Here is an 18,455-nt window from a genome sequence, read left to right on the forward strand (position 1 = left end):
ACCCGGGATATAAGAAAAAGGGCTTATCTCTGGCCTTGCAATGCTAACCTAATCCACGGAACAAAGAACATTCTAGAGAGACACGCCCACGGAATAGACGTGACTAAAACTGCATCATGCGAACTCAAGCAAAAGACCTTTTTGCAACTTTTCAAGTCTACAACTAAATTTGGATCCAGGAGAGTCTCTTCAGACCAGCCTCATCTGTGAATGAGTGCTGCCCTTTTTATCTGAGGAACGCCTCAGAGCCAAGGAAAATGCAGGTAATTTTTTAACCTGATCCATGCGTCTCCCTTTAGAATCAACTTAACACACTAGATAGATCTAGAACAATCATGTCTAGCATTCCCATTTGTTATTGACTCATTTGCATTTTACAAAATCATATTTGTCTGTTTAATTATCTGGTAAATAAATCTTCATAAACTACATTTGGTAAAGTGTTCATTCCTTTCCAGAAAAGGGGTCAATGTCATGGTTACGTTCTCACAAAGCTTCACAAATAACACTACAGTACATGTACTAGTAAGAATCCCCTACATATATTGGTGCCCCGTGTGAGAATGCATACACTATATATTGGTGCCCCGTGTGAGGCCGCAAGTAAACTTATTCTGGAAATTTTGAATCACTAATGTTGAGATCGAAGCAAACAAAAGCTGTCAACAAGTCAACAAGACCATAAGACAATTGTTGGGACAAATACAGTTGTAATGAACTTACAAGTACAAAAATCAAATAAGCAACTTCAGGAAACAGAGAACTGAATTATACATATTCAGATCTTGACAAAGCAGGAGAAACCATCTCCAAACAACTAAAGGATTCAGCCGCAACATGCACTGAACATTATTTCCAACAGAGGGGTCACTTCACTGCCCATGATAAGAACGGAAAATCAAAGAATGACAAAAACTTTGAAACAATTTTTCCAGAAGAACACGAGCAACAAAGCAGTGATTCTGAAGGTGAAGACACCGACTCGTCTAATAATGGTAAAACTGAGCTAGTCACGATAGCCACTTTGAACCATCAGACCAAAAGGGAAACCTCCTTACAGCCTGAACAGCTGATAAAGGATGGGGAACTCTGCCCGGGCCGCCCAGAGCCCACTCTAAGCCCAATTAGCCAATCTGAGCTTAACACAGCAGAAACTGGACCCAGCATCAAACAAAAACGTGCTTTTAGTCAAAACAGTGCATCACAAATAGTGAGTTCAGAAAACAAACTTCAGAACTATTATGCACTTGACAGACAAACCAAACGTCCTTTCAGACCATTTTTATACAACCTTATTAAAGAGGGCCCAGATCAAAAACTGTGCGCAGTATCGTCGACAACGAGCTCCAACAAGAAGCAATACTTGACACAGCTGCTGACGTCAGTGTGATGTCACACGTGCTTTTCAACAAATTGCAGAGAGCAGTAAATGTGAAAGGAAGAAAACTGGACTGCAGTTCATGCTCCTTGAAGTCCAGCCGTACACGGACACTAACATGTCCTCACGAGAATGAGACTGTAGTTCATCCCTTCTTGTCTTCACTCATCTCGATCCCTCTTCTTGAAGGTCAAGATCTGCTTAATCGATTTAAACCTGATTGATTGACACCTTCAGCACCAGGGCAACAAACCCTTCCCTTTTGTGCACAAAAAGAACAAGTATCAGACTTCTAAGAGCGCCTCAGTGGCAAAAAGATCCGTCCTAAACCATAAGGATCAGAAGGACAGAAAATAGGCCTTAAATCGACAAAAACACTTGTTGTGGGATGTTTGTTGTCACAGTACACGCACTTAGTGCACGCCACGCACTTAGTGCACGCCACGCACTTAGTGCACGCCACGCACTTAGTGCACGCACTTAGTGCACGCACTTAGTACACGCACTTAGTACACGCACTTAGTACACGCACTTAGTACACGCACTTACAACTCTTTAATCGATATCAACTTTGAATGTCACGCTCTCTCACAAGTGAATAACACTACAGCACTTGTACTAGTAAGAATCCTCTACACAGTTCTAAACCAGGTCTAAACCAGGACTAAACCAGGACTAAACCAGGACTAAACCAGGTCTAAACCAGGACTAAACCAGGTCTAAACCAGGTCTAAACCAAGTCTAAACCAGGACTAAACCAGGTCTAAACTAGGACTAAACTAGGACTAAACCAGAACTAAACCAGGACTAAACCAGGACTAAACCAGGACAAAACCAGGTCCAAACTAGGACTAAACCAGGTCTAAACCAAGTCTAAACCAGGACTAAACCAGGTCCAAACTAGGACTAAACCAGGTCTAAACCAGGTCTAAACCAGGTCTAAACCAGGACTAAACCAGGACTAAACCAGGTCTAAACCAGGACTAAACCAGGACTAAACCAGGTCCAAACTAGGACTAAACCAGGTCTAAACCAGGACTAAACCAGGTCTAAACCAGGTCTAAACCAGGTCTAAACCAAAACTAAACCAGGACTAAACCAGGACTAAACCAAAACTAAACCAGGACTAAACCAGGACTAAACCAGGACTAAACCAGGACTAAACCAGGTCTAAACCAGGTCTAAACCAAAACTAAACCAGGACTAAACCAGGACTAAACCAGGACTAAACCAGGACTACACTTTAAAAATTGAGGCTGCAGTTTATTGGGTTGTTCTTGCATCTTTTCTTTACTTGTTTACATTGTTTTGACTGACATTTCTGTGCATTTCCATGGTAACGCTGTTTTTGTTATAGCTCTATTGCTCTCACACTGAACTGCCCTTTACTGAAGCTGAGACTCCCACACTCATGTGCTCTATTGTTGCTTTGCTGCTGAAAAAACATTAACAAATTTGCTGACATGTTTAGCTCCTAATCACAGTTGCCATAGTTACCACTCCAGTCTAAATCTGATTGGGTCTCTCTGTGCCGCTGTAAATGTCAGTCTGCACAATTGTGGTCATCGGTGTCCTGTGAAAAGGAGGCCCCACCAAGCCCAACACTGGCACCGCCCCTGTGCCCCAGGACCTAAACTGGTCTAAAACTGGATTAAAACAGAGATGAAGCAAGACTAAATAGGACTAAGAAAGGACTGAATCCGGACAAAGACTAAACAAGGGCTAAAACAGGACTAAACGTGTCTAAACCTGTAGACAAATAATAACTGAACTGAAGTCTCAATCCAAAGCAGCTTCACACTTCTAAAAATAGGTCTGACTCATATTGAGAGTCAAAGTGACCTTCAAAATAAAAGCCTTTTATTATTCATATTTTCCTGTTACTGAACGTCTGTGAATCCAAAGCAAGAAAAATGTAAAATGAAAAGGTTTCAGATTGAAAAGAAGCTCTGACGCAGACAGGAAGTGAACGTCCTGAGCCCAAACTGACCTTGTGTTACTGCAATGCACCAAACACACTACAACACCCTGAACCAGGACTAAACCGGGTCTAAACCGGGTCAAAACCCAGGCCCAAACCAGGACTAAATCAGAGCGAAATCAGGTCCAAAACCAGGACTAAATCAGGTCTAAACCGGGTCTAAACCCAGGCCCAAACCAGGACTAAACCGGGTCTAAACCCAGGCCCAAACCAGGACTAAATCAAGGCAAAATCAGGTCCAAAACCAGGACTAAATCAGGTCTAAACCGGGTCTAAACCGGGTCTAAGTCGGGTCTAAACCGGGTCTAAACCGGGTCCAAACCAGGTCTAAACCGAGTCTAAACAAGGTCTAAACCAGGTCTAAACAAGGTCTAAACCGGGTGTCTAAACCAGGACTAAAACAGGATTCAAACAGAGCTGAAGATGAATCCAGTTACATCATTGTGAAGTCCATATTACGGCTAAAACATGATGAAAGTCTCAAAGATTCAATCCAAATGAGGGTGAAAAAAGGGCCCCGCCCTCAAACAGCACCATCGGTTCAAAAGAAACTAAACTCAATCAAAAATATTTGAAAATTCAGAGAAAAAATATTACTATTGTACTACTATAAACAATTTAAAACTTAACATAAGATCAAACTGGGCCAAAATTGAACCAAAGAGGACTGAAACATTTATAAACCAGGACTAAACCAGGACTAAACCAGGACTAAACCAGGACTAAACCAGGACTAAAGTCTCACCGGTCGGACCTCCCCGGTGGTGTTGGTGTACTGTCGGGCCAAACCAAAGTCCAGCATGTAGCACTTCCTGTAGGTGGAGGGCAATCGTCCCATCGCGAAGTTCGACTGAAACAAAAATCACCAAAATAAATGTTTAGAATGTGTAAAAGATAAAACTGGGTCTGGAGCAGGTCTGGACCGGGTCAGGAGCGGGTCAGGAGCGGGTCAGGAGCGGGTCAGGACCGGGTGCGGATCGGGTCAGGAGCAGGACCAGACTGGGTCAGGAGCAAGTCTGGACCGGGTCAGGAGCGGGTCAGGACCGGGTCAGGACCGGGTCAGGACCGGGTCTGGACCGGGTCCGGATCGGGTCAGGAGCAGGACCAGACTGGGTCAGGAGCGGGTCTGGAGCGGGTCAGGAGCGGGTCAGGAGCGGGTCAGGACCGGGTGAGGAGCGGGTCAGGAGCAGGACCAGACTGGGTCAGGAGCAGGTCTGGACCAGGTCTGGACCGGGTCAGGACCGGGTCAGGACCGGGTCTGGATCGGGTCAGGAGCGGGTCAGGAGCGGGTCAGGACCGGGTGCGGATCGGGTCAGGAGCAGGACCAGACTGGGTCAGGAGCAGGTCTGGACCAGGTCTGGACCGGGTCAGGACCGGGTCTGGATCGGGTCAGGAGCGGGTCAGGAGCGGGTCAGGAGCGGGTCAGGAGCGGGTCAGGACCGGGTGCGGATCGGGTCAGGAGCAGGACCAGACTGGGTCAGGAGCAGGTCTGGACCAGGTCTGGACCGTGTCAGGACCGGGTCAGGACCGGGTCAGGACCGGGTCAGGAGCAGGACTGGACCAGGTCAGGACCGGGTCAGGACCGTGTCTGGACCGGGTCAGGACCGGGTCAGGACCGGGTCAGGACCGTGTCTGGACCGGGTCAGGACCGTGTCTGGACCGGGTCAGGACCGGGTCAGGACCGTGTCTGGACCGGGTCTGGAGCAGGACTGACCGGTTTGATGTCTCGGTGCAGGAAGCCCACAGAGTGAATGGCCTCGATGGACTCCAGGATCTGTTTGCCCAGCCTCAGTGTGGTGCTCATGGTGAAGGTGCCACGAGGCTGAGAGCGCCGCAGGTCGGCAAGGTTACGGCCCTGCAGGAAACAACAACAACAACAACATGAGCAAACAACAACAACGACATCATCATGAGGAAACGACAACAACAACATGAGGAGGAAACAACATCATGAGGAAACAACAAGAAAAACATGAGGAGAGAAACAACAACAACATGAGGAGGAAACAACAACAACATGAGGAGGAAACAACATCATCCTGAGGAGGAAACAACAACAACATGAGGAGGAAACAACATCATCATGAGGAGGAAACAACAACAACATGAGGAGGAAACAACAACAATAACAACATGAGGAGGAAACAACATCATGAGGAGGAAACGACAACAACAACATCATGAGGAGGAAACAATAACAACACCATGAGGAGGAAACAATAACAACACTAGGAGGAAACAACAACAACATGAGGAGGAAACAACATCATCCTGAGGAGGATACAACAACAACAACAACATGAGGAGGAAACAACATCATCATGAGGAGGAAACAACAACAATAACAACAACATGAGGAGGAAACAACATCATGAGGAGGAAACGACAACAACAACATCATGAGGAGGAAACAACAACAACATGAGGAAACAACATCATGAGGAGAAAACAACAACAACAACATGAGGAGGAAACAACAACAACAACATGAGGAGGAAACAACAACAACAACATGGGGAGGAAACAACATCATGAGGAGGAAACAACAACATGAGGAGGAAACAACAATAACAACATGAGGAGGAAACAACAACAACAACATGGGGAGGAAACAACATCATGAGGAGGAAACAACAACATGAGGAGGAAACAACAATAACAACATGAGGAGAAAACAAAACAACAACATGAGGAGGAAACAACATCATGAGGAGGAAACAACAACAACATGAGGAAACAACATCATGAGGAGGAAACAACAACAACAACATGAGGAGGAAACAACAACAACAACATGGGGAGGAAACAACAACATGAGGAGGAAACAACAACAACAACATGAGGAGGAAACAACATCATGAGGAGGAAACAACAACATGAGGAGGAAACAACATCATAAGGAGGAAACAACAACAACATGAGGAGGAAACAACATCATGAGGAGGAAACAACAACAACATGAGGAGGAAACAACATCATGAGGAGGAAACAACAACAACAACAACAACATGAGGAGGAAACAACAACAACAACATGAGGAGGAAACAACATCATAAGGAGGAAACAACAACAACATGAGATCATGAGGAGGAAACAACAACAACATGAGGAGGAAACAACATCATGAGGAGGAAACAACAACAACAACAACACAAGGAGGAAACAACAACAACATGAGGAGGACACAACATCATGTGGAGGAAACAACAACAACAACACCATGAGGAGGAAACAACAACAATAACAACATGAGGAGGAAACAACACCATGAGGAGGAAACAATAACAACACCATGAGGAGGAAACAATAACAACACTAGGAGGAAACAACAACAACATGAGGAGGACACAACAGCATGAGGAGAAAACAACAACAACATAAGGAGGAAACAACATCATGAGGAGGAAACAACATCATGAGGAAACAACAACATGAGGAGGAAACAACAACAACAACACCATGAGGAGGAAACAACAACAATAACATCATGAGGAGGAAACAACAACAACAACATGAGGAGGAAACAACATCATGAGGAGGAAACAACAACATGAGGAGGAAACAACATCATGAGGAGGAAACAACAACACCATGAGGAGGAAACAACAACACCATGAGGAGGAAACAACAACAACATGAGGAGGACACAACATCATGAGGAAGAAACAACAACAACAACACCATGAGGAGGAACAACAACAATAACAAAATGAGGAGGAAACAACAACAACATGAGGAGGAAACAACAACATGAGGAGGAAACAACAACATGAGGAGGAAATGACAACAACATGAGCAGGAAACAACAACATGAGGAGGAGGAAACAACAACAACAACATCATGAGGAGGAAACGACAACAGGAGGAGGAAACAATAACAACATGAGGAGGAAACAACAACAACATGAGGAGGAAACAACAACATGAGGAGGAGGAAACAACAACATCATGAGGAGGAAACGACAACATCATGAGGAGGAGGAAACAACAACATCATGAGGAGGAAACGACAACATCATGAGGAGGAAACAATAACATCATGAGGAGGAAACAACAACAACATGAGGAAGAAACAACAACAACATGAGGAGGAAACAACAACAACATCATGAGGAGACAACAACAACAACATCATGAGGAAACAACATAAGGAAACAACAAAAACACAGAGGTAAACAACAACTCAAAGGTTAATAACAATGCAAGGTAAACAACAATTACACAAAGGTTAACAACAACACAGAGGTAAACAGCAATAACACAAAGGTAAACAACACAGATGTAAACAACATCACAGAGGTAAACAACAACAAAGCTGTAAATAAAACAGAGATCAACGACAAAAACACATACGGTAAACAACAACAACAACACAGATGTAAATAACAGCAACACAGGTAAACAACAATACAGAACAAACAAAACCAGTAAATAAGAACAAAAACACAGGTAAACAACAATGACAAACACAACAAAGCCATGAAAACAGGATGATTCTCACCTGCAGCTGCATCACTACATAGTTGAACTTGTCGTTTCGTCCACAGCCAATAAACTTACACACATGGTTTTTACCTGAAACAGAGAGTTTGAATGTAGTCGAGAGTAACAGACACTCGACAGAGATGTAAAGAGAGTGTAGCTGGAGGGAAGAGTTGGGAAAGACATTCGGGAAAGTGTCGGCACCAGGAAGCAATCTCAAAGCTCTGTTTAATGAATGTGGTTTATACTGAAGACAAATATGAACTATGAATATGAAGGAGTTCTTTACACATTCAGCACAAGAACAAACCTCAGAGCGATGAGTGAGTTTCTCCAAATGACATTGTGTTGTTGATAATGTTAAATGAGTGAAATGATCTTAGTTTTTAGAGGCGAAGGACAATAATGAATTTAGATGTGTATTTAGTGCTGAGAATTGTATTAATAAATGAATTAGATCATTATTTATCTAACTAATGAATGTAATCATTGTGTTTTTAGGATTGTTGGTTAATGATAAATGATGAATTGTATGACTGTATTTTAGGCGTTATTACTAGTGATGATTTATGAAAAGTACAATTGTATTTTAGGAGGTGATGATGAAATATGAATTTAATTTGAGGAGAATTGCTGTTGATTGTTGATCTGGGGTGTTGTGTAAATTGGGGTGTTTGATTTTTTATTGTAATTTTTCTATTTTTAAACCTGCTCGAGGACAGATGGAAGTCAGCAATGAACTCAATCTGGTTCAGAGCTTCTTTTCTCTTTGAGAGTATCGTTTTCTGTTTCATCTGTTTTATCTGTGTTTTATCTGTGTTTTCTGTTTTATCTGTTTTATCTGTTTTATCCGTTTTATCCATTTTATCTGTGTTTTCTGTGTCAAATACAATCACGTCACTCGCACTAAATAAAAAGTAGAACAGATAGAAAACAGTGACGTGAAACTGAAAGAGGAGGATTTTGTGAAGCGTGAGAAACGTGGCGGTTCATCATCTGTGACTCATAAACCGACCAATCCCACGGCTCAATCTGGTCACATGACACAGCTCTGGCTCCGGGTTCTTATGCAATCATCACGGATCGCTTCACCTCTCAGCGCCACAGGAACAAAGGATCCACAGGAACCTCTGGAACTACAGGAACCTCAGGAACTACAGGATCCACAGGAACCTCAGGAACTACAGGAACCTCAGGAACTACAGGATCCACAGGAACCTCAGGAACTACAGGAACCTCAGGAACTACAGGAACCACAGAAACCTCAGGAACTACAGGAACCATAGGAACCTCAGCTGCAGAGTGAGGGTTCTTTAATGACAAATTTCAGGGCATTAAAAATGCTATAAATCCCACAATGCAAAAAATTACCCTAAAACCACCAAGACACTTAGAGCTGACTCACTTTGCACCAGTAACTGACAAAACTGTCCATGAGATCATCACCAGTCTGAGTTCATCTACATGCTGCCTTGATGTGTTACCCACCAAATTTCTAAAGTCTGTGCTGAACAGTTTGTTAGCACCACTCACTCACATAGTTAACATGTCGCTTCAATCTGGAACATTCCCAATGTCTTTGAAAACTGCGGTCATAAAGCCTCTCCTAAAGAAGAGCAGTCTTGATGCCGCAGTACTGAGTCATTACCGGCCCATCTCTAATCTGCCATTTTGGGGCAAAGTCCTTGAAAAGGTTGTTTACCAACAGCTCACAGATTTCCTCTTAATAAACAACTCATTTGATGTTTTTCAGTCAGGTTTTAGACCTCATCACAGCACTGAGACTGCTCTTGTCAAGGTGACAAATGACATCCGCCTGAACACTGACACGGGCAAAGCCTCAGTCTTAATTCTGTTAGATCTGAGTGCTGCTTTTGACACTGTCGATCATGGGATCCTCTTACAGAGACTAGAGGACTGGGTGGGCATCACTGGCACTGCCCTAAACTGGTTAAGGTCCTATCTGGAAGACAGGAAGTACTTTGTTGAAATTGGTAGCTGTGTCTCAGACCACATGACCCTGACCTGTGGAGTGCCCCAAGGGTCAGTCCTGGGTCCCCTTCTGTTCAACCTCTACATGCTGCCGTTGGGTCAGTTGATACGCAGTGAAAATGTGTCCTATCACAATTATGCAGACGACACTCAGATCTATGTTTCACTATCGGCAGGTGACTATGGACGAGTAGATTCACTCTGTCACTGCATCCAACAGATCAGTTTGTGGATGCAAAACAACTTTCTCCAGCTGAACTCAGACAAGACTGAAATAATCGTTTTTGGCCCACAGAAACAAAGAGAAAGTGTTAGCGGTCACCTCCAGAGTCTCGCTCTAAAACCTACAAACCAAATTAGAAATCTGGGGGTAATAATGGACTCAGACTTGAACTTTAATAGCCACATTAAATCAATAACATCAGCAGCTTTTTACCATCTAAAAAACATTGCCAAAATCAAAAATATAGTGTCAAAACCAGATTTAGAGAGACTTATCCACGCGTTTGTCTCCAGTAGATTAGACTACTGTAACGGCCTGCTCACTGGTCTCTCCAAACGAGCTGTAAAACAGCTGCAGTACATCCAGAACGCTGCTGCTCGGGTCCTGACTAGAACCAGGAAGTATGATCACATTAGTCCTGTTCTCAGGTCTCTGCACTGGCTCCCTGTGGCTCAGAGAATAGACTTTAAAGCAGCTCTGCTTGTGTACAAGTCTCTCCATGGCCTAGCACCAAAGTACATCTTGGATATGTTAGTGCCATATGAACCATCTCGGACTCTGAGGACCTCAGGGACCGGCCTCCTGCTGGTGCCCAGAGTCAGGACAAAACATGGGGAATCTGCGTTTCAGTTTTATGCAGCTAAAATCTGGAACAGTCTTCCTGAAGATGTGAGACAGGCTTCTACTCTGACAATGTTCAAATCTAAGCTAAAAACTGTTTTGTTTAGCTGCGCATATGACTAAAAGGATTTTTTCTTTGCACTCTTCTCTTTTGTTTGTGATTTTATTAGTTTAGAAAATCAGTTGGATTGATAATTTTTAATTTAGTTAATTTTATTGTATTTCTGTAATTTCTTTGTGATTTGAATGCATTTTTCCTGCTGTGAAGCACTTTGAATTGCCTTGTGTATGAAATGTGCTCTACAAATAAACTTGCCTTGCCTTGTGCTACTAGGAGAAACCTGCCTTTGTTTTACTGAAAACTACATAAACCAAATAAAAGTCTGAAATGTATTTTAATTTGTCAATGTATAAAATGTTGTTGAAATGTTTTGAGGTGATGCAATGACGTCATTTATATTTAAACTGATTATTGCTTTTGTTTCTTTGCCTCTTTTTGTTTGTGGAACTGTTGTTTCTCAAATGACTTGAAATAGTCCAATGTCAAATGAAAGTAGTTTCTTTGTTGTTGCCGCAACTGCACTAGCTAAGCTTTAGCTTGTTTGCTAACAGCAGGGGGAGATAAAGGACACTTCAACTCAACACTTTGACTCAGAAACATGCAATTTAAGTAGAGAAAGGTCATCATGAGTTCAACTGTGCGATTCCCAAGTCTGTGTCTGTGATCAATGTGAGCTGAACAGCGACGATGAAAACGCACTTGAGCTTCTTATTTACGTGTCAGGTACAAACTCAGTGTTTATTTCATTAGCCACCACTGACTCTTACTGCTAAAATGATCCTGTATTCTCTCACAATCAAAGAGCCCAGAAACATGAGGAGAGACAGAGAGAGAATGAGAGAACGGACTAAGGAAAAAGGGAGCAAGAGAAAGAAAGGGAACAAAAAAGAACAAGAGAGAGAATTAAAGAAAGAAAAGAAGAAAGGAAGTCCAGATCTCTGTCCATCAGGCTGTTTCTGCTGTTGTTGTTGTTGTTGTTTACTTTTAATGGCTTTTAAATGCTTTAATGTGCATCAAAGAAAAGGAGAGAGAAAGAGAGAGAGCATCAGGCTATTTCATTTGATAATAATAATATATATATAGTTGATATTTACGATTATACATTTTGATGAATTTGGATGAATCTATAGCACCGAGTCCAGCTTTTGAGAAGGTCACATGGTTCAGTGTGTTTGACGATCCCTCCGAACCCTCTGCGGGGATGAAACAAAGACCCGGGGTTTGCAGACGAGTTCAGAGACGTTTCTGACGTGTGGAGACACTGACCCTGCAGCTTCTTGAGCACGGCCACCTCCATCTTCAGCACCTGCTTGGGCTGCTGCGCCGACTCCACCTTCAGAGCCACGTTCTCTCGGGTCAGGAGGTCCAGCGCCTCGTAGATCTCCCCGAACCCCCCGCCGCCGATCTTCTTCAGCTGCGGACGACACGACACGGGGTCAGGGCCGGGGTCAGGCTCAGGGCTCTAGACGGGGGCCGGGGCTGGGAAGGGCACCTGGACTAGGCTGACACTCCCTGGTTAAATTGACCACCTCTGGTCATCAGTTAAGCCTCGCACAAAGGAAGAGAACTGGTTGAGTTTCTTCAGCTGAGGGTAAACGCACTAGAAGAGACGTTTGTCCACAAAGCACCGAATATAAACAGACATACAGCAATTATGAGCCGCGATCGTGTCCGACAGAAAGATGTTTAAACGTTGTGAGATTGGGTTTAGCCGAGGCCTTGTTTAACTAGGACCATTTTTAATATTTAAGATTAATGTAAAGATTGATAAACATTTAATATCCATAAGATGCATGGCTCACAATACGATAATATCACACTTTTCTAATACAAGTGATAAAGGATGAAGTTCTGAGATATTTAACAGGATTTCTTGGTCTTGCTCAAACCTAATATGAAATACACAACTTTTAATCATGACAGCAGTAAATATGTCAACTTTACTTACTTACTTTACTTTAACAACTTTAACAATAAATTAAAGTTGTATAGTATAATGTATATATTTAAAAATATATTTATTAGTAGTAGTAGTAGGAGTAGGAGTAGGAGTAGGAGTAGGAGTAGGAGTAGGAGTAGGAGTAGGAGTAGAAGTAGAAGTAGAAGTAGAAGTAGAAGTAGTAGTAGTAGTAGTAGTAGTAGTAGTAGTAGTAGTAGTAGTAGTAGTAGTAGTAGTAGTAGTAGTAGTAGCAGTAGCAGTAGTAGCAGTAGCAGTAGTAGTAGTAGTATTTTCATTATGATTAGAAGTATTATTTTATATATTATGTTAATAAATATACTTTTATCAATATATTGATACAGCAGCCCACAATATTCAAACAGTATCACCAAATTTAGTATCTTGATATTTTAGCACGCCCCTAAAATGCATTGAAAAACATCCTTAGAATATATATTATTTATAAAAGGAAGTGAGGTTAAGCGAAGGAAAAGAACAAAGGTCCAACTACTGAGCCTTGAGGGAGTCCAGAGACCGACACAGATATCACACCTTTTCTGCCTCTGAAAAGCTCCACAGGTGAAAACATGACATTTCAGTATTGAGTATGCGACTGGACTCACCACTTTCCATCGGTCCTTGACCATGCAGTTGGGGGGCAGGATGTCGACCTGCTCGGAGCCGCTGCCGTTCATGTTGTTGTTGTCCTGGAGCCCGGGCACTAGGCACTGCATCTGCCACCCGGACAGCACACGAGCAGCTCCCAGCTTAAACGAGCCATTTATCTGCCCCGCGACACGCACAGACACACACACAAGTGACAACACAAACACAGGAAAGGCAAGTTAGAGTCACGGCGAGGAAACATGGAGCGCTGTCCCTGCCTGATCTGCGTCACGTGTTGGTCCGCCATCTTGGACTGCACAGTACGACAACAACACATGGACAAACTTTCATAAGAACTTGAACAAATGCACCAGTTTCAACACAATTAATTCCACTGACAATTTAAGAAAAAATAAATGTTAGAAAATACAAGTTAATTCCTACATTTCCACATACTGCCAGGTACACATCAAATATTCACACAGAAAAAGAAAAATACTACAGAATAAATTTGTTTAACCATTTTTCTACTGGCCAGTTTCCCAAACTTCAACATTTATACATCCACAAACTTAAGTCCTTTTAAAAAAAACATTAACATGTTCTTGTTGACATGTTTTGGCTGTTAGCTGCAAGCGAATTTCAGAATGATCCGCCCTAATCCTCTTTTAAGACTCAACTTGTCTTCTTTTATACGACCACAAACTCGCTCACAGCCAGCAGCCGAAACATCGAGGAGGTAAATACCTTTTCTAACTTATTGTCTTTAAAAATAACTAAAGTTTGTGCATTTTTGCTATACTCTGAAGGAGTTGTACACTTAGGCGTGTAAATGTCTATGAGAATCTAAAACATCCTGAGCAAAACCTCTGAACATAAAATGCCAGTCACGATTGTGATTTGAGTGGCATTTGTCATTTTGTCCATGTGGTGTTTCCGTACGCGGCTGTTCACGATGGCGGACGAAAGACAAACGCAAATCCAGTAGAGACACTTACGTTGGTGCAGCAGTGTTTTCGTTATTTTTTTTTTATATATTTTTTTCAGGCATTACAAACGGCCGGAGCCAAAAAAGAAGCCATTCAATTGAGCTGATCAGGCTACAGGCCAGAGGGGGGCGGGGCCATGGTAGAGGGCGGGACTGGGTGAGGTTGAGGTGGGGCGGGAAAAAACTAGATTTTGTAGAAAAGTATATGTTGTAAAATGTTCCCAATAAGCGTAAAATTGACAACAAAAGGATAAAGTAAAGCGGTTAGCTTAAAGAAATTAAAAAGCATTTGTCTTTTACACATTAAACAATAAACAATAAACAATAAGGGATAAATGATGTATGAGTTGGGCAGCGATAGATTTGAAATTCTGAAGGAAAATTGGTGAAGAAGAAGTTGGGGGAGGAGCTTGTGAGAACAGGGGTGGGGTAAGTGGGTTTGGGGGGTGTGGTTATTTGGTTCAGGGGCGGGGTTATTGGGTTTTGGGGGCGGGGTTCAGTGCATGGCGTGTGATGGTATTTGCAGAAAACGGGAGCAAATATCATGTCTGAAACCAAAAAAAGCAGAAGAAACCGGGAACCGTCGATTCCGGGAACCGAACCGAGATTCGATGAGGACTAAACCGAGACCGGCCCCCAAAACAAACGGCCTGCGCACGCCGCGGGCCTGACCCGGGTGGCGTTCGAACACATGCCCTGCCTCTGTCGCCTCCTGCTGGACAGACGAGAGCTGGACATGCGGCGGCGCTTCCGTCTCTCGTCTTTCGGCAGGCGGTGTTGTGCTTTCGATCGTTTTTTACGTGTGTCGTCTGTCTCTGATTGGCACGTCCGTCATCAACCAACAGTGCACAACAGTCTCCTGAAACAGAAAGCTTAAGAGCTGCTCCTGGGACGGGTGGGCCGATGAAAGAGTCGCCGGTGTCAAGTTTCTGGCTTCTTTATCTTCAGTCATTGCGTTTTCTGTGACATGCCCCAAAGTTTTTGACTGGCACCACACGGCTACTTTTAGAACTGCCGTAATGTGCCGTTTTAAATCCTCAAATAGAACACGACGATTAATGTTCGTGTGGTTTTACAGTGGGACATTTCACAGAAAGAAAGAAAATCATCTTGTTGAGAGAAACGGAGTCTAACAAACCTCAGTCTAAAGAAGCTTTGTTTGCTTCAGTTTGTCTTATGCTGTTTTGGTTGTGGATAAAAACACATTTTAAACAGCGCAAACTTGTTTCTGTCAATTCTACCTTTTCTTGTCAATATAATGTGTCGCTTGTTTAAATCGTAGGCCTACATTGCCTATATAAGTCCTCGATGCATTTACCTTTCCCAGGTCGCTCTTGTAAAAGAGGTTTCGGTCTCATTTGTTTTCTTTTACCTGGTTAAATCAAGGTTAATAAATAAATAAATGAATAACTAGTGCTCTTTAAGCGTTTAAGCCAGAGCCGAGTCACTTCTGGGACCTTTTTCTCCCTCTGCATCAATAAGAAATGTGCCTATCCTTCCGATTGAGCTTCTGTCTGCGCTGATGTATGCTAAAGGGATGTGGGCGGAGCCTGTGTGAACGCACTGGAGGGCGTGGCATTAGGGCGGAAAGGCTGAGTCGAAATCACAATTGGAATGACCACGTTTGGCAAAGCTGAATGAGCCAAACGAGGTCTTATTCAGTGCAAACGCCGCTGACGTCGTCGTTTAGACCTTTTCAAACTGAAGCTGCTTTTATCGTTTGTGATTGGTTTGGTTTAAGTTCGTCTCATTCTCTGAACAGCGCTCAGGCGTCCCACACTGACACGTTTCAATAATCAAACCCTGTTGCATTGACCATAGCAGGCGCTAGCGAGCTAATGGGCTAACAGGCCAATATGCTAACAGGCTAGTTATGCTAACAGGCTAACAGGTTAACCCTCTCCATCCTGAAGCGTGTCAGTCAGCGCCATGCTGTTCCATGCAGGGCCATGTCACGTGTCTTTGGAGCATGCACAGCTCAGGCGCGCTGCGTTTCCAGGGCGACCAGAGGCTCCTCACTCCTCCTGCTGGACGCTCTGGGAATGACAGGCTTGTTCTGCAGATGCAGCCACTTTAAGAACCACGGCCGGGTCTCCACAATCAACACAGTCCAAGTCCGAGTCTGGGACCAAACCAGGACCTGAGGAGCGGCAGCAGGTCACATGATCCTCCAGAAACATGACATGATTTCACTGTGAGAAAGCTGGACCTGTGACCACGCCTCCATCAAACGAGCAAAAGGGGAGGGGCTGTAAAGGTTGTAATGTTCAGACTGAAGGCTCTGGAGGTATGATCTACAAATAAAGTGTGATGTTGATGAAAATCTGAATTTTGACATTTTTATTTAACAATAGCTTTTTGTGTTTTAGAGTCTCTTTAGTCCAGATAATGATTACAATGATCAAAATGTGACTATGATCTTTGATTTATAGTCAACTAGTCACAATTAGTAGATTAATTGTCGTGGTTCTACTAAAATATTTAACCCGACCTGAACCCGACCTAAAATAGGACCTGAACCCGGACCTGAACCCGGACCTGAACCCGACCTAAACTAGGACCTGAACCCGGACCTAAACCCGGACCTGAACCCGACCTGAACCCGACCTAAACCCGACCTAAACTAGGACCTGAACCCGGACCTGAACCCGGACCTGAACCCTGACCTGAACCCAGACCTGAACCTGACCTAAACCCGACCTAAACTCGGACCTAAACCCGGACCTAAACCCGACCTAAACCCGACCTAAACCCAAACCTGAACCCGACCTAAACCCGGACCTGAACCCGACCTAAACTAGGACCTGAACCTGACCTAAACCCGACCTAAACTCTGACCTGAACCCGGACCTGAATCCGGACCTGAACCCGGACCTGAACCCGGACCTGAACCCGGACCTGAACCCAGACCTGAACCCAGACCTGAACCCGACCTAAACCCGACCTAAACTAGGACCTGAACCTGACCTAAACCCGACCTAAACTCGGACCTAAACCCGGACCTGAACCCGACCTAAACCCGACCTAAACCCGGACCTGAACCCGACCTAAACTAGGACCTGAACCTAACCTAAACCCGACCTAAACTCGGACCTGAACCCGACCTAAACCCGACCTAAACTAGGACCTGAACCTGACCTAAACCCGACCTAAACTCGGACCTAAACCCGGACCTGAACCCGACCTAAACCCGACCTAAACCCAGACCTGAACCCGACCTAAACTCGGACCTAAACCCGGACCTGAACCCGACCTAAACCCGACCTAAACCCAGACCTGAACCCGACCTAAACTAGGACCTGAACCTGACCTAAACCCGACCTAAACTCGGACCTGAACCCGGACCTGAACCCGACCTAAACCCGGACCTGAACCTGACCTAAACCTGACCTAAACCCGGACCTGAACTCAGATCTGAACCCGAACCTAAAACCCGAACCTAAAACCCGGAACTAAAACCGGACCTGAATCCGAACCTTTAAACCCGGACCTGAACACTCCCTGCGCTACAACACATGTCCAGCTCTTTCTCCAGATGTGACATCAGTGACCACATAAGACCCTCTGCTGCCCCTCAGTGGCCACACTCGGCCCATCCTGCCTCTGCGACTCCTCTGGACGGCACGAGTGTGTTGATCGTGGACACGGCGGCTGCAGGAGGCGGGGCTCACCATAGTTCTGAGCTCCCGGAAAACCTGACGGCTTACAACAAATCCTGAGCGCGACAAAACCCTTCCTGAGTTACCCTACGGACCAGAGAGACCACAAGAGGGTAGCGGTTATGCGTCATAGGACCACAAGAGGGCAGCGGTTACGCGTCATAGGACCACAAGAGGGCAGCGCATACGCATCATAAGACCACAAGAGGGCAGTGGTTACGCGTCATAGGACCACAAGAGGGCAACGCATACGCATCATAAGACCACAAGAGGGCAGTAGTTAAACGTCAAACACAGAGGCTGACCACAAGAGGGCAGCAGTTACACATCAAACATCCACACGACCACAAGCGGGCAGCAGTTACACATCAAACACTCAGAGGACCACAAGAGGGCAGCAGTTACACGTCAAACACCCACACGACCACAAGAGGGCAGCAGTTACACGTCTAACACCAACACAACCACAAGAGGGCAGCAGTTACACGTCTAACACCAACACAACCACAAGAGGGCAGCAGTTAC

The 18,455-nt window shown here is 44.3% G+C and overlaps 1 protein-coding gene across 1 annotated transcript in view; it reads right to left on the minus strand.

The window, feature by feature from the left end:
- The window catches only part of LOC140377900 (tau-tubulin kinase 1-like), a 45,205-nt gene extending 27,199 nt beyond the window's left edge, over positions 1-18,006 (minus strand). The window contains exons 1-6 of the mRNA XM_072463513.1: positions 17,943-18,006; positions 13,301-13,462; positions 12,005-12,152; positions 7,861-7,934; positions 5,074-5,214; positions 4,105-4,209 (exon numbers count right to left, since the gene is read on the minus strand). Of these exons, the coding sequence (XP_072319614.1) occupies positions 4,105-4,209; positions 5,074-5,214; positions 7,861-7,934; positions 12,005-12,152; positions 13,301-13,462; positions 17,943-17,945 (633 nt within the window). The 5' untranslated portion in view covers positions 17,946-18,006. The remainder of the gene's footprint in view (positions 1-4,104; positions 4,210-5,073; positions 5,215-7,860; positions 7,935-12,004; positions 12,153-13,300; positions 13,463-17,942) is intronic.
- Between the last annotated feature and the right edge of the window lie 449 nt (positions 18,007-18,455).

Source organism: Eucyclogobius newberryi, unplaced genomic scaffold (genome assembly GCF_026437365.1).
Source record: "Eucyclogobius newberryi isolate DKJ021-1_F unplaced genomic scaffold, fEucNew1.0.hap1 SCAF_4, whole genome shotgun sequence".
In the NCBI taxonomy this organism is placed as follows: domain Eukaryota; kingdom Metazoa; phylum Chordata; class Actinopteri; order Gobiiformes; family Gobiidae; genus Eucyclogobius; species Eucyclogobius newberryi.